Below are 26312 nucleotides of genomic sequence, written 5' to 3'. Positions count from 1 at the left end.
CTATCGTCTTTGGTAATCTTGAACTTAAATTATAGGGATTTTCGCACGTGAACATGGATCAAATAAAAAATTGGCAGCACAGTCCTGTGCCCTGTCACTTGTCAGACAACTCTACCACCTTGGAGTAATTGAAGCTTACTCTGGACTTACAAAGAAGAAAGAAGGAGAGACAGTGAGTCTTTAGACTTAGTAGGCCAGAGGGATATTTTGCAATTCCATTTAGCTTTTGATTAGTATTTGGCTAAAGAAGTTTAATTCATAATTCTTAGAATCTTATTTCAAGAAATGGAATGATCATCAGTCTGGCATGATACTGTGTTCAGAGTCGGCAATAAGTAAATAATCATTATTCTTTTCATGGGGAACTGACTCGTTGGCTTTAGGAATATTGAGGCTTAATGCTGACTACATGGCCTTAACTCTGGTAGATTTGAGTACTACTCATATGTTTGTTATGTAATTCTTACGGCTAACGGCTATCCTTTTTCTGTAGGTGGAGCCTTACAAAGTTAATCTCTCACAAGACTTAGAACATCAGCTGCAAAACATCATTCAGGAGCTAAATCTTGAGATCGTGCCCCCAGTAAGCATATAATTATTTAGTTCACCTTTGTATTGAACATTCCTAGTCAGACAAGCAACTGGTATTGCTTTTTTTGTTTTTCTTATTTTTTAATAGCCTGATGATCCTTTTATGCCTGTGGTACTGAACCTTGGCAAATTGGCTCACTTTGAGCCATCTCAGCGACAAAACCAAATGGGCGTGGTTCCTTGGTCACCTCCACAGTCTAATTGGAATCCTTGGACTAGTAGCAACATTGATGAGGGGCCCCTGGCTTATGTAAGTCCATCATTGTTTTTGAGCTCAGACTCCTTGTGTTTTACTTTTGAATATATTTCATTAAGGTCTCTAGATTTTTAAAAATGTTTTCAATTTGAAGTTATGTGCTTTTGTTTTACTGTTGCCTTACCATTTTATAGGCTACTCCAGAACAAATAAGCATGGACCTCAAGAATGAGTTAATGTACCAGCTGGAACAGGATCATGATTTGCCAGCAGTAAGTCACTGAAGTATTTAGACATATGGTCCCCAGAGTTCAGAACTTTCTAGGTATGGGCAAAAGAATAGTGAATAATACATTTTGCCCTTTCTAGGGAGGTAGATCAAAGGTATTTACCAAACTTCTAATTGTAGGTACCTCTGAAGATAATTGCTTTTGAGTTAAGGGCCTGGGATTCTTAATGTAATGGAGATTCAGATAAGTTTTTTTGGTGTTTTTCACTATTTTTAAGGTAAAACAACATTAAAATGTTGTTAAGAAGGGGAATGTATGGAATGTCCAGGGAGAAAGGAGGAAAATAAGGATGTGGACAAAGCCACAAGAGAGTCTTCACAAGTTCAGTGGAGAGAAGCATATATTCTGTTAGAGATATAAATATATACATTGTTTTATGAAAATATATATTTTTGAGTATGATGCCAGTGGGAAGGAATGTTTTCATAGAGATGGGAAATTTTTTTTAGAATTAAGACAGTCGCTTCTAATGTATATGTTGGTAAAACTTCGACTGCTGTGGAGCTTTTCTGAAACAGATCTTGGAGTGCCTGGGTGGCTTACCTGGTTAGGTGTCCTGACTCTTGGTTTTAGCCCAAGTTACGATCCCAGGGCCATGAGACTGAGCCCCATGTTGGGCTATGTGCTCAGCACGGAGTCTACTTAAGATTCTCTCCCCTTGCCCTGCCCTCTCCCCAGCCCCACACCTCCACACATGCACACTCTCACTCTCTTACTCTCTTCTCTCTCTTTTCTTTCTCTCACTCCCCCCCCCCCAAAAAAAAAAAAAAAAGATCTTACAGGAGAGAGAGTTGCTGCCTGTGAAGAAATTTGAAAGTGAAATCCTGGAAGCAATTAGTCAAAATTCGGTTGTCATTATCCGAGGTGCTACTGGATGTGGTAAAACCACACAGGTTCCACAGTTTATTCTAGATGACTTCATCCAGAATGACCGAGCAGCAGAGTGTAACATTGTAGTAACTCAGGTAAGTAGTGAGCCAGCTTACAAGGGGGGTGTCTGGTGTTGATAGAGTTTGAGAGGTGGAAACACCTAGAGGTCAGGCTATTTCTAGTTCTTTGTAACTCCCCTTTGTAGCCACATTAGGCTCTTTAAAATTATTTTTAAAAAAAAGTTAAGTCTGGTTCTAATCTCCTTCACTGATAAGCTGAACTGAACCATGTAAATGATTCTTCTTGTCTGGGCTAGAGGTAATCTTTGGTCCTAGAATCAGACAAGACTGAGAATATTTTCTCCTTAAGTTAATATGTAAATGTTGGTCCTCTCAATCTTAAGATCCACCTTACTACTCAGAGCAAGAGTAGGCAAGCCAACAAAACAGGTAATGGTTGACTCTAACTGAATGCTTTATGTATGCCAGGTTCTATTTGAAACAGTTGGTATTTTTTAAACTCACTTGAAGTTTATTATGACTCTAAGATGTACATATTATCTTATTTAGTATTTCTCCTTCATTAAACTAAGGCACAAAGAACTAAATAAATTGCCCAAGTTATTAACACAGGAAGTAGTGGAACTAGGATTCAAAACCAAACGATTTGCCTTCAGGATTCTTCATTTAACTACTACATTGTATTACCTTACCAGCAATAAGTGATGCCTGTGAGTTTGTCCCAGAGCTTAGGGAAGAACTAATTAGCCCTTTCAAGCCTTGGGTTGAAGCAGTTCCCGTCCATTCTAACCCTGTACTTCTGGCACTTAGAAGGAGAACACTGTATAGAAAGAAGCCAGATACCACCTCTTAGGCAGCCTCAGACCTTGACTTAGGGACTCTTAACCTGGGACACATAACTGATACTTGGGGAAGAGTTGTGAACCTCAAAATAGCAAAAATTGTTTATACCTATGCATTTATGTGTATATGTACACACCATATTTTTAAAAATTTTTGAAATTGATGTAGATCTTGATTGTTGTCTTATGTTTGATATAAGAGTTGGGTTTTTTGGGACACTTGGGTGACTCAGTGGTTAAGCATCTGCCTTTGGCTCAGGGTGTGATCCCAGAGTCCTGGGATCAAGTCCCACGTCAGTCTCCCTGCATGGAGCCTGCTTCTCCCTCTGCCTATGTCTCTGCCTGTCTCTCTCTGTCTCTCATGAATAAATAAATTAAAAACCTTAAAAAAAAAAAGAATTGAGCTTTTTGACTTAAAAAATTACTAGATTATTGAAAGAATGGATGTTGCATTTAAATCAATGGCATTTTAGGCTTAAAAAATATCATAGGTCTACATTGTTCTGGGAAAGGACTCTTTTTTAAAAAATATTTATTTATTCATGAGAGACACACACACACAGAGAGAGGCAGAAACACAGGCAGAAGAAGAAGCAGGCTCCATGCAGGAACCCCGACAAGGGACTTGATCCCGGGACTCCAGGATCACGCCCTAGGCCAAAGGCAGGCGCTCAACCGCTGAGCCACCCAGGGATCCCCTGGGAAAGGACTCTTAACTTTCTTCTTAAAATGTTTGATTGCAGGGGATCCCTGGGTGTAGCTCAGCGGGTTAGTGCCTGCATTCGGCTTAGGGCATGGATCCTGGAGTCCCGGGATCGAGTCTCATGTCAGGCTCCCTGCATGGAGCCTGCTTCTCCCTCTGCCTGTGTCTCTGCCTCTCTCTCTCTCTCTCTCTCTCTCTCTCTCTCTCTATCTCTCATGAATAAAAAAATTAAAAATCTTTAAAAAAAATGTTTGCCCTTCCCATTCCCAAAACTGGCTATGAATCCTTTGCCTGATAGTGAAATTTCCAGCACCCAGTACTGTGACCAATAAAATGTTCTTGGTCTTTGTTTTGTTGTTGTTTGTTTGTTTGTTTTGTTAACATCTTTGCTCTTAATGCTTATCTGTCTTATAGGAGGTATATTTTTCAGGAAGGCGTGTTGTTTAGAAGAGGAGTCTTGAACTCTGCTCTGCCCTCCTTCCTTACTGCCACTCACCCTTTTCATCTCAAAAAACAGTTCAGTCATATAGGAAGAGATGCAGAATTCAGCAGATGAGCTGAAAACTTGTCTTCTCACTCAGAAGTTGATCACATGTCATGAGTAGAATAAAAGTCATTTCCTGTTGAAGTGAGAAACTTTTTTTCACTAGCCATCTAATAGATATCAAAGCCAAGTTGATCTAGCTAAAAATGGCTTTTGTATAAACACTTTTTAACTTTCAGTAGGTTGTGTCCTTTCCCAAATAATTTGGTCATTTCCACTGGTTTTATCTGTGAAATGCACAGGTTTTAATATATAGGCTATAACAAATAAGTAATGAGTTACAGAATGGTATTCTACTTCTTTGCATAAGAACAGCTTTCACTTCTATTAGTCCTCTTTTATTTATATTCTTTCATAAAGTGATAGAATCATAAAGTTGAAAGATACTTTGGAGAATTATTCCATCTTTTTCTCTGGGTGGAATGTTTATTATAGATGGTCACTTATGCTTGAAAATTTCCATCTGTGGGATGCCTGGGTGACTTAGTGGTTGAATGTCTGCCTTTGGCTCAAGGGTGATCCCAGGGTCCAGGATTGAGTCCTGCATCAGGCTCCTTGCTTACTGGGTAGTCTGATTCTGCCTCTGCTTGCCCTCCCTTCACTCCCTCCTACCCCCACTTGTATGTGCTCTCTTTGTCTGACAAGTAAAATCTTTAAAAATAATTTTCCATTTTATGCACATGCTGTTATTCTTAAAGGATGGAGATTTTTAAAGACTGTTTCTAACATTTTGGTATTATATATACTGAGATGAACATACTTGCACCTAAATCTTTATGTATTCCTTTGATTATTCCATTGAAATAAATTCACAAACATGGAATTTTTGGGTCAGATGGTATACATATTTTAACTTTTTTTTAATATTCCATTTATTTATTCATGAGAGACCTGGAGAAGTGAGAAGCAGAGACAGGCAGAGGGAGAAGCAGGCTCCATGCAGGGAGCCCGACCGGGATTACGTCCTGGCCTGAAGGCGGCACTAAACCGCTAAGCCACCCGGGCTGCCCCTATATTTTAACTCTTAATGCACTTGGCTCTATACTCACCTTAGGAAAAATCCCATCAAATTATTTATGAATAAAAGAAATGTTTCTCTTCAGTATGTAGCTAAAGGGGTTTTTTGTTTTAAAATCAGAGCTGTTAAGGATACTAGAAGCTGAAAAATCAGAGAAACATACAAAAATATGGGTAGAAGATTGCAGAGTCCTTTCTTTAGCTGTTTAAATGAATAGTCATCTTGATACTGATTTGTGTGCATATTCAAGGAAATGTGGCCCGTAGTGCTTCTGAAGATGGTTTCAGAACCTTTTATGTTAATTTTTAACCTTTCCCATGGATGGCTTTCTTGAGTCTCTCTCTCTTTTTTTTTTTTTTTTAAGATTTTTATTTATTTGACAGAGTGCCCCAAGCAGGGGAAGATGCAGAGGGAGAAGTGAGACAGGTTCCCGCCTGACGTGGGGCTTGATTCCAGAACCCTGAGATCATGACCTGAGCTGAAGGCAGATGCTTAACTGAGCCACCTAGTTAGTGCCCCTTTCTTGAGTCTCTTAAGACCATTGTATTTGGAGGCCATATACATATGCTATCTGCTGTCCATGGTAATTTTAGAAGGCTGGAAACATAAAGATAGTAGACCTGAAAGTAGCCCCAAGGAGATAAAAGCAACACTTGAGTACCCAGTAGTAACTTCCTCTGCAGAGTCAAATAACCTAATAGATTTGAAGTTCTTCTAGAAGCCTTCTATTTAGTAGGAATGTTGAAAACTTTAGGAAAGACAAAAATGGAGCAAGGAGACAATAATGGGGTCAAGAATTTACCTGATTATAGAAAGCTGTGAACTTGAAAAGTCCCAGAAAACAATGTATTTTTGTACCTTTTGTGGAATATCATTTTTACATTTTCTGATGTAAGTATATAGTCAAACTCTTAAAGGATACATACAGAGCTCAATTCTTCATGTAACACTTATTCATAGTTAGGTGCAGAGTACGGGTCAGTAGTAAAAGCTAGCATAACTCGGCAAGTCAAGGTGCAAAAAAACGAAAAAAATAAGCTCGGGAAAACCCAACACCATGTTCAGGGGGGTGTCTTTTAACCCCTTCCCTAAAGGACTCTTAAATTAGGGTTATGGAAATGAATAGATCATGTTTTATTTTGATTTAAAGATAATTAACAGCTTTAGTGAAGTCACTGAGGTTTTGTTTTGGACTTTTTTTTTTCTTTAAAGATTAGTATTCGTCTTAGATTTCCTAGTTAGTCATGTCCTAACCTGGAATATCATTGGTATTTAATTATGAAACTCAGAAGAGTTTTCTCTAAGCAAGGAACTAAAGTACAACCTGTTATCAAGAACTTTTTACAAAATCAAATTCAAGGCAACTTAACATTCAGTGTTTATAAATCTCCATCTACCTCTGTATCTTTACCTTTAGGACATAATAATAGCCATCGTATCCACCACATAAGTATTGTTTGTATACCTACAAGAATATGAAATAATTTAGAAAATTTTATTTTCAGAAAAATTAAAGTCCAGCACTTAAAACATTAACATGACATTCTCCTTGGGCTTGACATCTTTATTGCTGGAAACTAATAAATACTCTATTTTCCTCACTATGTAAGCTCATCAAGAACAAGAGTGATTTCATTCAATTTTCTGTCTCTAGCACTATCTATAGCACCTGATATAAATATGTATGAAGAGTTACTTTATGAGTTAATAAAATGATTAAATGAAAGGTAGCCATAGTAAATATGGCAAAGAAGGAGCTAACCTTCCTAATACCTATACAGCTCAGTTAAATAATTTTTTAAACACGTGCCTTTATTTTGGTAGGCAGTTATAAGAACAAGCTCCCAATACATAATCTGTTTACTGGAAAATTACTCTGAATATTAAGAGTTTTGGCCAATGGTGAAGAGTTTATTTTCTATAAAAATGTAAGAATTATTTTATATACAAAATGAAAAACTCTTTAAGACTGTACCATAGAATTAAGTGGTAGTTTTTTTGTTTTGATGTATTCTAATAAATTATAGAGCTTGCTAAAAAAGATCGTTATTACTATTGTTGGTGTTGATTGACGAGCTGGGAGTAGGACAGATTTACTATAGTAATTTAATAACCCTAATAAGTGTAACTAATTTTGTGTCTTGAATCACTTTCTTTTTTCTTGTCTCAGCCCAGGAGAATAAGTGCAGTTTCTGTGGCTGAGCGAGTTGCCTATGAGAGAGGAGAAGAACCTGGAAAAAGCTGTGGCTATAGTGTTCGATTTGAGTCTGTCCTTCCTCGTCCTTATGCCAGTATAATGTTTTGTACTGTCGGTCAGTAGTATGTTTTATTTTGTTCCTTCACTTGGGATTTATATAGTATTATTTATGAAGAAACTCAGTAACAGTGCAGAGTGGCAAGAAATAAAAAGGCAAAGAGCCAGTCTCAGAATTCTAATTTCAGTAGAACTTTTGGCACTTTCTCTCCTGATGAGAGCATGATGTTACCCATTGGTTGTTGCAGCTTAGAGAAGATAAAATCTGCTTAAGTTACTAGAGTTATGTCTTTTAATACTCTATTTCAAATGTGTTTCAGAGCACTCTGTTACCTTTTTAATAATAACAACAGGTTACTATTTCTTCCCTAAAATGATGCTGGGGTTATATTAACTGAAACATAGTTAATTGTCTAGAAGTTTGTTTCTTTGCACTTTTTTATACCTCCCTACTTTAATTAACATAGAAATGCAACCCCAGTTAGTGGGCTCATTTCTTTTTCCAGGTGTGCTCCTAAGAAAATTAGAAGCAGGCATTCGAGGAATCAGTCACGTAATTGTAGATGAAATACACGAAAGGGACATAAATGTAAGTAAATTGAAAGTTATAGCAAACTTCTAATATTCTGAATAAAAAAAAAATCAAAACAATGTTTTCTTTCCCTTTTCCCACTTTTTACATCTTCTATCAAAATCAGGAACTTCAGTCACTAAGATAATGGACACTTGTTTTTAGCAAGCAGATAAACCTTTTTTTCTTTGTTAGCCCAGAATTCTGAAAATAAAGTCCTCTCATTAAGTATCATTACAGTGAGAGGTAGCATAATTCAGCAACTGAACAGTTGATGATTGAATCATTCATAGAATTGTAATAATTAGTTTTTCTTTGAACTGGAGATTTATCTGGGATAAATTTTGTAAGTTATAAATTCAATACGATTAGTAATGTCTTTTTGGATGTTTGCAGCTCTGATCTTTTCCAATATTAATGATAATCATGACAAATTAGGAAGAAACTAGAATTTCATAAAGTCAGTAGTTGTGTTTTATGTATTATAAAAAAAAAACCACAGCTAGGAAACCACTCAAAAGATCCTATTGTAATAATCAAAACGTCAGATACTTAAGAATAAGTCAATCCTGTAGATGTTAATTCTCTCCAAGTTGAGCCAGTTTGAATGCAGGTCTAATCAAATTTCCATCAGAATTTTTCATAGACTTTTAGTAAGGTGATTATGAATATGTACGGAGATGATTTATGGCCAAAAATAACCAGGGTTTCTAGAGAAGAGCAGAATGTATTGTCTTGGCTTGACAGATATCAGGACTTAATTCAAAATCATAATAATTGAAATAGTACATGGATTGACAGTTTGAGCATTGAATTATTCAGAGTGTAGAAATAGGTGGTGTGTTGAATGGAGCTTTGGTATAAGAGGGTGATACATGTTGGGTCATTGGGAAAGGTGAATAGGTTCTTCAATAAATTGAGCTGTAAACAAATGGTCATCGTAAGGAAATAGTTGCATTTGTATCCTTGCCTTCTGTCCAGATACAAAAATCATTTCCAGATAGATAAGGACTTAAGTGCCAAAGCAATTTAAAAAATCTTAAGTAAAAAATATAAATAAGCATCTAGACAGCACTGTCCAGAAATAAGACCTTTCAACATTTTAGAGATTAGTTTTGCAGGTGATCGGATTACTGCGTTTTGGCTTATCATGACTTTTCCCTCTTTCCTAAAGTATGTATGTGTACAAATAATAAAGTTCAATGAAAATTTTGAGATGAATTCTTTGCTGTCATTAATTTTTTTTTCTTCCCTTCTCCTACCCAAATAGCACTTATTTCTAATTCCCATAGCTGTTAGGCTACAGCTGTTCTTAAAAATACTATTGAACCCCCCCCTGCCAAAAAAAAAAAAAAAATACTATTGAATCCCACCATAACCCTTTATCTTCTACTTCTGCAAGCCACCAAAGAATTTCACTGAATTTCACTGATGTCTGCCTAACACAAGAAATCTCTTAGGTGTTGATTAGCATGAATTTCTTAACGCAATTTTTTCATTTCTATTTTAATAGACTGACTTCCTCTTGGTAGTGTTGCGTGACGTGGTTCAGGCTTATCCTGAAGTTCGCATTGTTCTCATGTCTGCTACTATTGACACCAGTATGTTCTGTGAATATTTCTTCAATTGCCCCATCATTGAAGTTTATGGGAGAACTTATCCTGTTCAAGGTAAATAGTTGGGAGGTGGAATGGGAAGGTGAACAACTTTTATTCCATTGTGTTTGGATTTTCTTAATCCCGGAGGTTGGAGTCATAGTTCAAAAGATATTTAAAATACAGGCCAGAGTAGAATATCAAATACATTATAGCATTCTCAGGCTTTTTGGTCCAGCAGTAATGAGTATAGTCTGAGGAACAAGAACAAGTTTCATTCCTACTTGAGGAGTTGGCATATCCAATAGATTTCTTGCCTTTTCCTTACAGCTAAAGATAACTTTCAGAATTACATACTGTTGTGTAAATCATAATAGCAAGTAGATGTTTATGGGAAATACTACTAAAAAGTTTAAGCAGCCAGAGTCAAATTATAAGAGAATCTTTCTTAGAGTTGGAGCAGGCATGTTTTAAAATGACATTAAGATGAGTGTTTCATGATAAGTATTTCTGATAAGGGTATTTTTGAGCTTTTTTACTTTCTTTTTTTTTTCTTCTTACTTACTTTAGAGAGAGAGCAGGGGGCTAGGAGAAGCATGCTCCCCACTGAGCATGGAGCCTTAGGAGCCTAAGGACGGAGGGCTTGATCTCCCCCAAGGATAATGACCTGAACCAAAACCAAGAATAGGACACTTAAGTGACTAAACTACCCAGGCGGCCTGTTCCTTTACTTTCTTCAAAATATTTTACCTTCACCATTTTTTAAGGACAGTCCTCTAATAGCTTGGTTAAAAAAAAATGGATTCTATCTAGCAGTCAAATTGAGGGCATGAAAATGAGCTAAAAAATTCGCTGTGTGCATATGAAATTATAAATATTGGCTACATGAGGGTGCTATTTTTGAAATTCAGAAGTAAGGTCAGCTCTAGCTGTACAGTAAAAGCCAACTGCAGTTGTATCTTGTGAGGGTATAGGTTGACTGTTTTAAAACTGTTTACATGTATATTGAGATTGATAAAATAAGTGGATGGCAGATGGGGGAGCCAGGTTTACTGTTGGATTGAGAGGCTGTAGGTAAGTAGGAAGGAAAGCTTGAATGAACCATGTGGTATACAATTACATGTGGAAACGTCAGTAAGAAGTCCAAGTTCCAATACCAGGGAATAGATATAGAAATCATTACAGATATGTATGAATACATGGGTAAGAGTGCATGTGTATATTTCTTAGCTCTGTCTGCTGACACAGTGATGGAGATGGACACAGGAGCCAACCTGAAAGAGATGGAATAATTTGAGCAAAAATAAACACAGTACTGGACTATAACCCTAGGGATAAAATAAATACCCATGAGTCTATATGGTGGTTGAATAAATAAATGGGTAATACAGATCTTGCATATGGAATAATTTCAAAAAAATTAGGTAGATATTCTCCCTCCTACCTCAGAAAAGTGAGGCTTACCTCCCTGTTCTGGAGTGTCTTGTGTTTAATGATTTGCTTCCACAGAGTAAAGTATGGAAAGAGAGAAAGAATAATAACTTCACAGTGACTTGGAATATGTTTGTATACTCTCGTATATACTATTTGCAGTAACTTGGAGTAACTTGACAGTCACTACCTCAAGTGAACAAGTTTAACGTCATCAGTGATGAGTCATATTGGTTGTGTGTACCCTTGATATAAGGTGATGAGTAGCACTTTGTGGGGCTCTTTGCATATAGAGGAGTATTGTTTATAGATTATGAGACATTTCTGGGCCCAGCAGAGAACCACAGGAATAAAATTGATCAGATATTCCAGCTTTGCTGATGTCCTTTTTTATTGTAGTAACTAAAAGGAACCCATTTTATGTGTGCATCCTGATAGAGGAAGGATGGGTTACAGTATGTTACCATATACACATTCTTTCCTTGCCTAACTGCCATACCATGGGAGTGTATTGGCATAGTGTATGCAGTGTATACATAGTGTATACCTTGTAGACATTCCACAAATGATTGAGTGTTGTATACAGAGGGTACCCTATCTGGCTTAGGGGGACCATGTAGGAGAGATATCTCACCTTCTTTCAAAGCCCAAGTTATTGGAACACTGAGTTTGGAAAAAAAGGGTTTTCTATTATGACTGGAATTTTTTGCTATTTATGAAGAATCAGATTGAAGGGTTTTAAGGTAATTTTGAGTTTTAAATGATATTTACCTACTGGATTGTCTTGGCAGAATATTTTTTGGAAGACTGTATTCAGATGACCCACTTTATTCCTCCACCAAAGGACAAAAAGAAGAAAGATAAAGAAGACGATGGTGGTGAGGATGATGATGTAAGTGAATCTTCATTGAAAATTTTCATTAGTGACAAATTGATATTATCACAAACAATGATTTTAGTAAAAACATGCAGTGAGTTAGCATTGTAGAAAACTTTTTTGGGGCACCTGGGTGGCTCAGTGGTTGAGCATCTGCCTTTTACTCAGATCGTGATCCCGGGGTCCTGGGATCTAGTCCTGCATCAGGTTCCCTGCAGGAAGCCTGTTTCTCCCTCTGCCTATGTCTCTGCCCCTCTATGTCTCTTATGAATAAATAAGTAAAATCTTTTTTAAAAAACTTCTTAAAAAAGTGACTATCATGTCTTTTTTTAATTGATATATTTTACTCCAATGGATTCCATTTCGGGTGATAAGCTTTTTTCATATTGTAAGTTAAATCCTCTCTAGATAAAAGTCAAAAGAAAAAGGAAAAAAGAGATGTTTAAAGGCCACATGTGGTTAGAAATAACTCCCAATTTTACAAGGGTTTGTTTTCCATGGGTCACAGTACCTAACAAGCTGGTAGAAAAGTAAAATTTTATGCTCCACCCTAGATCTACTGTATCACTGTACATTTTAACAAAATCTCCACTTGATTGATATGTACAATAAAGTTTTCGAAGCAGCAGTTCCCCTCCTAGGTTATAGAGCCTGTGTAGTGGTGGCATCAGATGGAGAGTATTAAACCAGGGAGTCATGAGGGATTTCCTAAGAAGACCATAAAGGAAAATGACACTTATTTTGAGATGTGGACCAATAATAATATAAAAAGACATCTTGTATATGGAAATTTGAACAGACCATGAGACAGCAATGCAGAACTTGATAGGAAAGAACCTCGCATGTTTTTATTATTTAGTTAGTTATTAAAGATTTTATTTATTCATGAGAGACACAGAGAGGCAGAGACACAGGCAGAGGGAGAAGCAGGCTCCATGCAGAAGGCCCGACGTGAGACTCGACCCCGAGTCTCCAGGATCACGTCCTGGACCGAAGGCAGCGCCAAACCATTAAGCCACCTGGGCTGCCCCTAAGGCAGACTTTTTAGAAAATACAGACCACATTATTTTGGAAATAGAGTATCAAATGAAGCTGCCAACAGGACAGTGATTTAAGAATTAAAGGACTTGGGACACCTGGGTGGCTCAGCGGTTTAGTGCCTGCCTTCGGCTGGGGGCATGATCCTGAAATCCCGGGATCAAGTCCCACATCCGGCTCCCTGCATGGAGCCTGCTTCTCCCTCTACCTGTGTCTCTGCCTCTCTCTCTCTCTCTCTCTGTGTCTCTCATGAATAAATAAAATCTTTAAAAGAAAAAAAATAGAATTAAAGGACTTCATATTTGGTATGTGATGAACCTGGGAATTACACAGGTTTTGTGTATAGAGAAAGCACTTAATTGATACACAGGCAGGATTTATAGGAGCAGTTCATTAATCAGAAGAATATTTTTGAGAAACCAGTGGAGTATGGTCATAAGAGAAATGGACTTGGTAGAAGAAGCCATTAGAAGTTTCAGAGTCAAATTTAAGAGTTTGTGCTTGAATTTTAGACATTGCTTATGGGAAATACTGGTCATGAGAAAAATTCAGTATCCCAACATGTAGTAGGTTCTACATTTTTGGAAATTGTTTCTTCTATATGCCAGATATGACTAATCAGCAGAATTAATAAGAGCATTAGGTGTTATTTGAATGTTAAGAACAAATCTAGAGACCTCTCGTGAGCTGTAGTAATTAAAACAATTCAAAATATGTCTTCCTATTTATTTGCAGGCAAATTGCAACCTGATCTGTGGTGATGAATATGGTCCAGAAACAAAGATGAGCATGGCTCAGTTGAATGAAAAGGAAACTCCTTTTGAACTCATTGAAGCTCTACTTAAGTACATTGAGACCCTTAATGTTCCTGGAGCTGTGTTGGTTTTTCTGCCTGGCTGGAATTTGATTTATACTATGCAGAAGCATTTGGAGATGAATCCAGATTTTGGTATGAGTATTTTTGCTTGTGCCCTAGGCAGCATGTGAAAAAATGTAGTGTTGTGTCAATATTTGAATTAAAATGTGCATAATGTAGAGCAGTTTTCAAATAGACTATTATTTTTTGGCCTTAACCTTTCCTTATTGTTATAGGAAGCCACAGGTATCAGATTCTACCTCTGCATTCTCAGATTCCTCGAGAGGAACAGCGCAAAGTATTTGACCCAGTACCAGCGGGAGTTACCAAGGTAAGTATAAACATTTACACTTACCGGGTTAGAAGTTACATTGATATTAAAAAGGTATTAGAGGCCTTCAGAGAGCTACCTCCCTCAAAATTGTAATTCATCTAAATTGAGGAGGGAAAGAAAGGGTCTTCTCTTCCTGAGCTTACTAATAAATAAGTTTTTTATTAGGCAGTGGGTGAATTTTTTTTTTAATGCTCCTGGAATTCTCATCATTTGTTACATGAGCAAATGATTCTTTTAAGTGCGTAAGAGGAAAATATCTTCTGAGGTATAATTTTTCTTAATATGTCTTCACAGGTTATTTTGTCCACAAATATTGCTGAGACTAGCATTACCATAAATGATGTTGTTTATGTCATTGACTCTTGCAAGTAAGTTTCCAAGGAACCTATTTGCCTAGAATAAATCTTTAGAATGTTCCATTCAAAAATCACACCTTTTTTTTTTTTATCCTGTGTTCTGTAGTGTCTATATTACTGTGACTATATATACTTGGTTATAGGCTAATTACTAATACTTGGTGTTGATTTATCACAAATCAGCTATCATAGAAAGTGACCAAGCTTAACACTAACTTTTGAGCTTTCCCACTGCTCTTGTTAGTGGATATTTGCTCATTTCTCATTGGGTGTTTCCATCGATCACAGCCATATAGTAGTATACTGTTCAGTGTATAAAGATGATCAATATTTATCTTATGACAAATATCCCACCTATGGGACATTCACTCAAGAATTAAAAGGATTCATATTCGATAATGCAATGAGCCGGGGAAATACACACGGATGCATTACGTAGGGATAAAAAGTACACAATTACATGGTAATTGATACACAGAGAGGACAGAAAAGTCAAAACTTTGTTCTGTCTGGCCAGCTTGTGCCCTGTGTCTTTCTACATAGTACCTCAGCCTCCCGGGGTAATTGAGAAAGATCTACCAGTGCCCACTATAGGGAATGGTGAGTAGCAGGCAGCTCTTCTGTGCCAATTCGCCATTTAGTGCCAGCTGCCTATGTGGAATGTTGAAGGATTCTGAGGTTGCTTTAGAGGTTCAGCAGAACTGTGTGAGCACTGGTTGGTGAGGTCATCAGAAGTGCCACATACTCAGGTTTATCACCTAACTTTTAGATCATAGATATGCTGGAAGTTATACGAAATTTTGAAATAAATTTTGCTTGAGTAATTACTGATTACTTAAATATATGTGCTAAATCCTATTTGAATGCTTTCCATTTATTAACTCACTTAATGTTTATAAATAAAAACCCTATGAGGTCAGTAAGAGTACGTTAGCCATTTTCAGATGAGGAAAATGAGGCACAGAAAGGTTAGTAACTTGTCCAGGACCTGTCCAGCTGGTAAGTGGCACAGACATGTTGTGACTGCTTCTTAGGAGGTTGACCGCTCAGAGTGCAGTCCCATTCTTCCTGCTGTTGCTCAGGCTTCATGTCAGCATAGCTACCTGAAAAGTATCCATCCTCTAGTGGAAATACCATAGTTATGTACTGGTGATACATGTGAATCTTAGAATTAGCCACTGTTTCCTATTTAGGCAGAAAGTGAAGCTGTTCACTGCTCACAACAATATGACCAACTACGCTACAGTATGGGCATCCAAAACAAACCTTGAGCAGCGGAAAGGACGAGCTGGCCGCGTGCGGCCTGGATTCTGCTTTCACCTCTGTAGCCGAGCTCGTTTTGAGAGGTAAGAACCAATTCTTGAATCAGGATTACAGATTTGTTTTTTTACCCCTTCATATAATATATCCCCCCACTCTACCAAATATGAACTTCATAAACTCAGCACATAAATGCTTTTGGTTACATATATTGAAGGATAGATACTTGGCTTAAAAAACAAGATTGTCCAAGAATGAGATTGTCAGTGATTTGCATGTTTGATACTGTTTCCTGCTTACTACAAGTCATTATTTTGGCTCCACATAGGTCACTTTAGGATTACTGATACTTACGGAATGGTTAACTTATTGTACATTTAAAAAATACTGTATGCCTTTTGGGGAATGTTTGTGGTTGGGACTTGATTTAAAAAAAAAATATCCTTATCTCTGAACTCCAGGTTTGTTTTTTTTTATTTATTTATTTATTTATTTATTTATTTATTTATTTATTTATTGATATTGTATTTATTTATTCATGAGAGAGACAGAGAGAGAGGCAGAGGGAGAAGCAGGCTCCATGCAGGGAGCCTGATGTGGGACTTAATCCCGGGACTCCAGGATCACCCCCTGGGCCAAAGGCAGGCGCTAAACCACTGAGCCACTCGGGCTGCCCTGAATTCCAGGTTTAATAAGATGCATAGTTATATGTTTCTGAAGATCTGTGTGTGTGCATTAGCTTTAACTGATTAACCATAAGGTAGAGTTAGGGCTTTTCTACATGTGTATATTTATCACAATAAAGAATTGCGGGACAGATTTAATTTAGGTGGCCAAATGTGTATATAATGCACTGAAGAGAAACCAAGGAAACTTCGACTTGTTTTTGTCCTGGTAACTTAAATGGCTCCCTGGTAAATTGTAAATGTGGGTTTATTTGAGCATCAGAAGTTAAGCTCAGGAGACTGGCTGCAACATTTGGAAGATACTTACTTTTTAAAGGTTAGATTGCCCTTTGTTTTTTGTTTTTTGTTTTTTTTTTTAAGATCACAGAGCGAGAAAGAGGCAGGGACACAGGCAGAGGGAGAAGTAGGCTCTATGCAGGGAGCCCGACATGGGACTCGATCCTGGGTCTCCAGGATCATGCCCTGGGCGGAAGGCAGCACTAAACCGCTGAGCCACCCAGACTGCCCTAGATTGTCCTTTGAACCGAAGAAACAAGTGCTGTACTTGAACATCTTAGTGAAAATCACCTACTAATTAGTAATGGCATGAACCCATAATATTTTTGTTCTTTTCTCTGTAGGATAAGAAACAGATAACACTATATGCTTTTTTTTTCTTTTTGCTATCTACATTTATGTAAACTTTATTTAAGCTGACTTAAGTGTCTTGCCAGCAGTGTTGGAATCATCTGTAAATTGTTCCATGAATTTAATCATGAACAGTGAATAGCCAAGAAGTGAATTAGAAATGTAGAGAACTGAGGGCCCCTGAGTGGCTCAGTTGGTTAAGCAGCCAACTTTTAATGTTAGCTCAAGTCTCAATCTCAAGAGTTGTGAGTTCAAGCCCCATCATGTTGAGCTCCTGCTAGGCATAGACCCCAGTTAAAAAAAAAAAAAAATTGAGACCTGGATTTTAATACCATTTATACCTATGATATCATGTAAACCTGAATATTTACACTCTTGTAGACCTCTTTCCCCATTTTGTAAAGTGAGATCAAGTTGCTTAACTTTGTTTCTTCAGTTGAAAGAGGAAGATAGATAATACCTAACCCACAGGATTTGAGAACTAAATGAGTTAATAATGTAAAATACTGAGAACAGTGCTTGGCACATGGTAAGCTCTCAGTAAATGCTAGGTATTATCATTGTTAATATTAATTTGTAATAGTAACTTATTACTAAAATTTTTAAGGGTTAGATGATCTGTAAAATACTTTCTGGTGGCACTAAATTTTATGAACCAGAAAGGGAAGGTGATTGTGGGGAAATGTTAATATTAGCCCAAATCTCCACAGAAAGTCTTATTACCATTTAGGAGTATGGGGGGGGGGTGAGAGGTGTTTGTTTTTGAGTATTGATAACTGATGTTACATTAGTTTCAGGTGTACAACATAGTGATTCAACAACTCTATACATTATGCTGTGCTTCCCACAAGTGTAACTGCCATCCGTCACCATATAATACTTTTACAATACAATTGACTATATTCTTTGGGGTGTACCTTTCACCCTTGTGATTTATTCACTCAACTGGAAGCCTGTATCTCCCACTCCCCTTCACCCATTTTTGCCTGTCACCTCACCCTCTCCCTTCTTAGCCATTGTTTATAACTCAGGTTTGTCAGCAGGCAAGACCTGAAATCATAGATATGGGTAATAACATTAAGAATTCTTTTTTTCACCCTCCTTCACTCTTCAGACAAAAATGCTATCAAGCTGTAAGTGGTAAACCACTGCTCAAGCACTTAAAAGGGTCTTGTCCAGAGAGTCTTTGTGGTAAATACCAAACATTTTTTGTTAATTATAAAAGGGTGAGGGAAGGAGAGCTCTATAAACCTGATTATCTCTCTGCAAAGATTTTGTTAAACAGACGTGTATATACAGGAGTGGATGGTTATTTTATGCTTTTCTTCACTTAGACTTGAAACCCATATGACACCTGAGATGTTCCGAACACCATTACATGAAATTGCTTTGAGCATAAAACTTCTGCGTCTGGGAGGAATTGGCCAGTTTCTGGCCAAGGCGATTGAACCTCCACCTTTGGATGCTGTGATCGAAGCAGAGCATACCCTTAGAGGTACCTATAAACACAGAACCTACCTAACACATGTTAATTATGCCATTTGTCTTGCCCTGGCAACTAACATGTAACAGATGAATCAAGATACATTAGGCAGGCTGTGATAGGACTTCCAGTGCTACCTTATATATTTAGTGTGGGCAGTTTTATAAAATGAGCAACATGGGGTAAGAAAGGGGTAACATGAGTCTTCTTTTGGTAAAAAAAAAAGAAAAAAAAACCACAAAACTCTTCACCAGTATTTAACAATTAGAATATGAATTACTATCTAGTATTTTATGTATATCTGTTAAAATATCTATTTGTATTTTCTAATCATGTCATAGAAGTGGTGTAGTATCATGGGAAAAACTCAGAACATTGGCCAAGGGAATCTGATTTTGAATCCAGTACTCATCTGCTATATGAACTTTAGACTTTGGCTCTTCACATCTCATTTCTCTCTAAAAATTATCTGTAGATGGCATGAGACTTGTTTAGGGCATATGTACTTCTGCTGTTATTTTAGTTTTTATTTTATCTATAGAGTTTGCATGGGCTGTATTCAAGCTTTACAGCTTACAGGACCTAATTCTAGTACCTTCTTCCTATTAGGTGCTCCAGAATTTGGTTTTGTTCTATTTTTTTTTATTTTTTTTTAATATTTTATTTATTTATGATAGTCACAGAGAGAGAGAGAGAGGCAGAGACACAGGCAGAGGGAGAAGCAGGCTCCATGCACCGGGAGCCCGACGTGGGATTCGATCCTGGGTCTCCAGGATCGCGCCCTGGGCCAAAGGCAGGCGCCAAACCGCTGCGCCACCCAGGGATCCCGGTTTTGTTCTATTTTTGAGTGAAGAGAATTATTGGCTATGGGCATGGTGCTGGCAGTTGACTTGACAAATATTAAAAACTCCATTAACCTTAAATTTTTCATCTTTGCCTCAGTTAAAGGAGTGTTCATTACTGTTTCTGCTCATAAAGAAATATTTCCCCACAGAACTTGATGCGTTAGATGCCAATGATGAGTTGACTCCTCTGGGACGAATCCTGGCTAAACTCCCCATTGAGCCTCGTTTTGGCAAAATGATGATAATGGGATGTATTTTCTAGTAAGTGCTTTGTTTTATTGCTGATACTTAAATGGTAGAAAAACAATTTCAGGATCTTAGTCCCCTTGCCATAAAAAACAGGATGGGCTCAGAAGAAAAAATTAAATTCTTAGAAGTGGCATACTTCAGATATTAAGCAAAGTATGAAATGAGAATGCATGATACCAGTAGATGGGTACCAGGGCTTGTTGGGGGAAAGAGCACAAGTTTCTCAAAAGGGAAGCGCAGTTCCTCTGAGGAGCATAAGTGGTTGTCTTTAAAAGAGAACTGGAACTAGGAAAACAGGTATACTTTATCAGGAAATTTTGAAGATTAAGAGATTTGAGAAGATGGGGAAGAGAATAAGGAAAGGAAAAATAAAATACTTGGTCATAATTTATGGTAAATATTCATTAATACCAGAGCTCCTTCATTTTTTTCTCTTTCTGCTTCTGGAGGGAGCAACTGTAAAAGTTCTTTGTTAAACCAGTCTTGGTGCTGATAAAGCAGTATCATAGCCAGTAAAGACTGACCCACAGTGACAGTATGGCTCGTGAACTGCTGGAAAGAAACTATGAGACTGAATTCTCCTGTCTGTTTCAGTGTGGGAGACGCCGTCTGTACCATCTCTGCTGCAACCTGCTTTCCGGAGCCTTTCATTAGTGAAGGAAAGCGACTGGGTTATATTCATCGAAATTTTGCTGGAAACAGATTTTCTGATCATGTGGCCCTTTTATCAGTCTTCCAAGCTTGGGATGATGCTAGGTATGCATTTGAAAGCAGAAAGTTGTAAAGCTGTGAGAACTCTCTTTAGTTTCTAATGTGTTTTGGGGCTTTGAGAATGACTCTTAAGAGTCATTCTTTTTTTTTTTTTTTAATCTATTTTAGAATGGGTGGAGAAGAAGCAGAGATACGTTTTTGTGAGCACAAGAGACTCAATATGGCTACACTAAGAATGACCTGGGAAGCCAAAGTTCAGCTCAAAGAGATTCTGATTAATTCTGGATTCCCAGAAGGTATGACTCTCAAATTCTAAGGATCTATCTAAAGTGACATTTATGTAGCATGTGCACGTTGACAGTGCAGTGTCTTTTAGCTTCAGACTTTAGACCCTGTGCTCGTTGAATAGCCTCAAATAGTGTTTTGTGAAGTGATTGATCATTCTGCCCACATTTGTGTTTAGACATGAAATTTACCATGTTAAATATTAAGTGCCTTTAAATGTGCTGGAGAGTAAGGAGGCTTCGGTATTTGATGGAGAGAGAGTAATTTAGCTGTTTATTTCTTATATTTGTTGAGCTTTTAAACTTTTGTTCTCCAACTATATTAAAAGAGCATCATTTCCTAAAGTTGGGAATTGAAGCACACAACTGGACATAGCTGTATTCTAGTTGAGAGAAAGAGAACATAGTTGGGCAAGATGGCAAATTTCAAAAGGATATAATCTAAGTTACTAGACAGATGTTTTCCTCTGTTGTAAGTGGACTGAATTTGTAATTTTTTAAGTCAAAATCAAAGGAAAAAAGGAAGAACATATCTTATATGATAGAATCCTCACAATAATCCCAAGATACAGATATTACTCTGTTTTATAGAAGAGGAAACACAGAGGTTTAAATTACTTGTCTAAACTCATTCAGTTAAGTGATGAGACTAGAACTTAGGTTTGTCCAGCACAGAATATATCCATGTTCTTAGTGGTCACTGTCATGCTTCTCAACCATGAGGAAGTACTTCTAAAGCATAGTGTGGGTAGAAACATCATCCCTCATTCCAGTGGGCTCCCCTTGAACTGTCATTCTTCTCTAAAAAAAAAAAACAGCTATTGAGGAACAGTAGATGTTCCACTTTACTCACCTGTTAGGTCTGGCTCACCTTTAGCAAGTAGATGATAACATGAGAATGAGGAGTTGGCTTTTGTCTTTAAGTAATCACTCAACTCTTATGGTTGAGTCTATAAGAGAATGTAAGTATTTTAGTTTTTTGTTGTGGAGACTCAGAATTTCTCCTTGAACTTAAAATGTGGGTGCAAAAGTTCTGAGAAGACAGGAAATCTGAAAAAAGAGGTGGGAAGGAGTCAGTCCTAATTTTCTTAACAAGTTTACATGCAATCCAAGGATTAGCCAGATAATCTGATATTTTTACCCCATTCCTCTTAACAGATTGCTTGTTGACCCAAGTGTTTACTAACACTGGACCAGATAATAATTTGGATGTTGTTATCTCTCTTCTGGCTTTTGGTGTGTACCCTAATGTGTGCTATCATAAGGAAAAAAGAAAGATTCTCACCACTGAAGGGCGTAATGCCCTTATCCACAAGTCGTCTGTTAATTGTCCTTTTAGCAGCCAAGACATGAAGTACCCATCTCCCTTCTTTGTATTTGGTGAAAAGGTAAGAAAAGATTAGAGATTAGTTTAGAAAAATTTGCATTGAGGGGCGCCTGCGTGGGGCTCAGTATGTTAAGTGTCCAATTCTTGATTTCAGCTCAGGTCATGATCTCAGGGCTCTGTGTCGGGCTCGGTGCTGAGCATGGAGCCTGCTTGAGATTCTTTCCCTTTCCCTCTGCCCAGCACACTCTTCCTCTCTCTCCCCCAACCTCAAAAAAAAAAAAATTTACATTAGAAATCTACATTGTCATTACTTATTAATGCGCAGTAGGAACGTGAGTTTTTATTTTTAAAGCATAATTCAATAAATTATATGGCATTTGACAACCTGGAATGTCATCTGTTTCCTCTTGCCTCCTTTTCCATCTGCAGATTCGAACCCGAGCCATCTCTGCTAAGGGCATGACCTTAGTCACTCCCTTGCAGTTGCTTCTCTTTGCCTCCAAGAAGGTCCAGTCTGATGGGCAGATCGTGCTCGTAGATGACTGGTATGGATTTTCAGATGTGAACTTCAAACCACATTCTTAGAATTGAGGTGTAATGGGATTTAGCTGCTAATCTAACTTTATTTGTGGAATAAACATGACAAAATTTCATGGCAAAAATGAAGTGTTTTTATAACATTGTTGCTTCTTGGAGAGTGGTATATCTTGGTGGTACAGTTCATACTTGATAGTAAGTCATACCAGTGGAAGCAATTGCATAGGCATTGAAGCTACATCTGCCCCGCATGAATATTACCCTAGGGAATAGGAATCTACTTGAAACTTGGATACCTTTTCATGTACTCTGTATGTTGGTTAGAGACTACTGGAAAACATGTAGTAAGCACTTGACAAAAAGGGAATAGATCTTAGTTGACCAGTCAGTAGTCTCAGTCATATTCTTGACAACTCCAGCAATGTGAGTCTCTTTCATTCTTTTATTGGAAACTGAATGATCTATATTGCTTACAGTATTTTAAAAACTGTTACCATTCTTCATACCTGTGTTTGCCTAAGTAGGGTTCATTGCAAGAGTTGAAAGTATTGGTACTTAGTAAGAAGTTAAATTTATTCCATCACTTAACCATGTGTGAAATTGAGAGACAGTAGTCTTTGCTATATATACCCTTCTTGTACCTTATCATTTTTCTTTGCTTTAGGATCAGACTGCAAATATCTCATGAAGCTGCTGCCTGTATCACTGCTCTCCGGGCAGCCATGGAAGCTCTGGTTGTTGAAGTAACCAAACAGCCTAATATCATCAGCCAGTTGGACCCTGTTAATGAACATATGCTAAACATGATTCGCCAAATCTCTAGGCCCTCAGCTGCTGGTATCAACCTCATGATTGGCAGTACACGGTGAGTACCACAGTAACTTCTCTTTGAACCAAGCAGAAGACAGTAATCTTATACTGGCCTAAAATTCACAGTTAGCTAATAGAGGCCTTGTTTATTTACGTTAAAATTCTAGACAAACACTGAATATGAGATTTAATTTAACACATTCAGAAAAAAAGGATGTTACTAACTTTTGTCTGTGTTAATAGTATATATTGTATCAGTGCATGTCAGAGAAAGTCCAGGGTCGGTCACATGACAGGAAAGTGACAGAGCCCAAACCATTCTTTTTCCACGGTACTCTTTTGCTTTCTCCAATGAAAAAATGTTGATTGAGGGGTTAAATTAGAGCTTCTTCAAATGAAAAGCCTCAAGGTTCATCTTACTAGGGGAATGCAAGAATGCAAATATCTTAAGTGTGAAATTTCTCTTCATTCTTAAAATGTCTTATTTGGTTGACTTTTTCCACCTTTTTAATCTTTGCTTACAACTTTTTATTTGCAAATATTTGATATCTGCCGAGAAGGCAGAAGAATAGTACAGTGAACACCAATAAAGTCTTAGAACCTAAACTCACTAATTGTCAGCATTCTGTGACACCTGCTTTTATACATTTGTGTGTGCACACACCTACTTTTGCTTAATCATTTGTGACTAAGTTGCAGAGCTTAGGACATTTTACATCAGTATACTTCATACATCTTTTAAGCACATAGCAATACCATGATCACACCCCAAAATTTTAAATGTTAACTTATCTAATATTATAAACATACTAAAATTTTTCTAATCATCCAAGAAAAATTCTTTGATCTTCCTTTCAAGGATCACTTACTGCATTTGGTTATAAACTGTTAATAATTTTATTATATAGAACTGTGTCCTGTGTGAATTCTGAGTCCCATTTTGCTATAACTAGTTTACTTTTTAAAATTTATTAATCATACACATAGTAAGTATTCAGTGTGTACCAGGCACTGTGCCAAGTGCTTTTCTGATATTAACTCATTTTAACATTTGATCTATGATGTAGGTAGATCTTTTTCCCCTTTAATATGAGTAAGGAAACTAACACAGAGACATTAAGATCCAAGGCTATACAGCCAGTGAATGGTAGGACTGGATTTCAAACTAAGGCAGTAAATAGCTTCTAAAACAGCGCACTTATTTATTGTATATACTTTGCTCTCCCAGTGGGTCAGATATATAGAATTATTGAGGACAGTCTTCAAAAAGAAAGATAAAGAAGTGTCATGGGTAGGTAACAATTCTAGGTGTTTAGAATAGGAGAGATTACTTTCAGCAGGAAGGATGGTGATTAAGGAAGCTTCACATATAATCCCTGAAGGACAAAATTCCAGAACCTACAAAGGATGGGATAAATATCAGAGTTTAGGATGCATGAATATAATGGTGACTTGAATTTACAGTAGGGAGAATTGAAATGGGGAGGAGTAGATTAGACTGGTTTGTAGGACAATTGGGAGGAATGGGTGATGGATTGAAATGGGGGGTGGGAACAGAGGAGCAGTGAAGGAATGAAGTTAGATCCCAGCTATATTTCTGACTTGAAAAGCTGTGAATTTCATAGTGTTTATCTTTAAGAAAAGCTGCATAGGAAGAATAAGGGTATGCTGAATTGGAGTTGTTAACAAGTGAGACATCTTGATTTACGCAGTTTTTCATTACACCTCATTTTTTTGTTTGCCACATGAATCATATTTAGGTGTAAATAAATCACAGGCATTTTTCAAAAACATATTTCAGAGTTAATGCAAAAAAGTACTTGGTGATAAAGATCAAGCTACCAACTCCAGGAGCCTCTTACATATTACTGCTTTTGTAGAATGCTATATAGCTGAGGCTCAGTAAGTGAACCATCTAAAGCTGTAAGGACCTACTGTCAAAATGTAAGATCTTTGAGAATGAACCAAAAAGAATTTTAGAAAAACAGATGGTTACAGTCGATGCATTCTTCTGTGGAGAATTTTATTTTTAGTCAGATTTTATTTCTTTTTGTATTTGTGCACTTGGCTTCATCTCCTTTATGTATTAAATTTTCAAATATGACTAAATGTTTATGCTTTGTAACTAGTTGAGATGTATTAAGGATGCTTTGCTAAAGTGATTTTGTACTTTTCCTAGGTATGGAGATGGTCCACGTCCTCCCAAGATGGCTCGATACGACAATGGAGGTGGATATAGACGAGGAGGTTCTAGTTATGGTGGTGGAGGCTATGGCAGCGGAGGCTATGGAGGTGGTGGAGGCTATGTTGGTGGCGGAGGCTACAGTGGCGGTGGCTATGCTGGTGGCTCCAACTCCTATCGGGGAGGCTATGGCGGAGGCTATAGAGGAGCTGTCAGTGGTGGCTATAGAGGTGGTTCTGGAGGAGACTATAGAGGGTCTAGTGGAGGAGGCTACAGAGGTTCTGGGGGATTCCAGCGAGGGGGTGTCAGAGAGGGCTATGGGAGTGGTTACTTTGGACAAGGAAGAGGAGGTGGTGGCTACTAAAACTTGTTATGTCAGTGCCTATGCATAGACAGTTAAAAAATGCATGCAACCTGTTTTCCCAAGTTGTTTATTTGATGCCAGTAAGTAAACCCATTTTCCACCCATTTTGTGGTTCATTATAGTTTAAGGAAACCAAGCATATAGATACATTAGTGGTTTTGTTTATATTATGTAAAATATACTGATTCTGAAACTACCAGTTTGTATTTTTTTCTTTAAGGAGTAAAGATTTGCCTTTAAAATTAACTTGATATTTTCTTGGCTTTAGTTTAATACAATAGAAAATAAAGTATTATACCAAATACTGGTCATGTAGTTCATTGTTGACATTACACATTAGAATAATTATGCAATGCCAGTTACATCTTAGTTTTATGCATCACAGGAAGAATTGTATTGTTTTTCAAAGTATACCAAGTGATACTGTTACTTGTATTTAGAATAAATAGCCTTGAAATGAAATTGTTGTTCTTCTAGTAAATACTGGTCAGTGCACAATTTTACATGAACCTCTAATCCCTGAATAAAACTTTTGACCTAGGGCTGAACATTTTGACTTTT

The 26312-nt window shown here is 37.3% G+C and overlaps 1 protein-coding gene across 2 annotated transcripts in view; it reads left to right on the top strand.

Moving 5' to 3' along the window:
- Positions 1-25997, top strand: part of DHX9 (DExH-box helicase 9) — a 59283-nt gene extending 33286 nt beyond the window's left edge. For both annotated transcript variants that reach the window (XM_055319304.1, XM_055319305.1), the window contains 21 exons: positions 36-172; positions 494-583; positions 680-841; positions 982-1059; positions 1851-2042; positions 7245-7386; positions 7835-7917; positions 9413-9569; positions 11717-11817; positions 13576-13789; positions 13933-14027; positions 14325-14398; positions 15580-15732; positions 18294-18454; positions 19437-19548; positions 20131-20292; positions 20416-20543; positions 21690-21919; positions 22288-22403; positions 23060-23260; positions 25385-25997. In XM_055319304.1, the coding sequence (XP_055175279.1) occupies positions 36-172; positions 494-583; positions 680-841; positions 982-1059; positions 1851-2042; positions 7245-7386; positions 7835-7917; positions 9413-9569; positions 11717-11817; positions 13576-13789; positions 13933-14027; positions 14325-14398; positions 15580-15732; positions 18294-18454; positions 19437-19548; positions 20131-20292; positions 20416-20543; positions 21690-21919; positions 22288-22403; positions 23060-23260; positions 25385-25751 (3155 nt within the window). In that variant the 3' untranslated portion in view covers positions 25752-25997. The remainder of the gene's footprint in view (positions 1-35; positions 173-493; positions 584-679; positions 842-981; positions 1060-1850; positions 2043-7244; positions 7387-7834; positions 7918-9412; positions 9570-11716; positions 11818-13575; positions 13790-13932; positions 14028-14324; positions 14399-15579; positions 15733-18293; positions 18455-19436; positions 19549-20130; positions 20293-20415; positions 20544-21689; positions 21920-22287; positions 22404-23059; positions 23261-25384) is intronic.
- Positions 25998-26312: the final 315 nt, after the last annotated feature.

The sequence above is a fragment of the Nyctereutes procyonoides genome, unplaced genomic scaffold (assembly GCF_905146905.1).
Source record: "Nyctereutes procyonoides isolate TBG_1078 unplaced genomic scaffold, NYPRO_anot_genome, whole genome shotgun sequence".
Lineage (NCBI taxonomy): Eukaryota > Metazoa > Chordata > Mammalia > Carnivora > Canidae > Nyctereutes > Nyctereutes procyonoides.
Note: the sequence above shows the minus strand (reverse complement) of the source record. Positions and strands in the feature narration are given on the sequence as shown.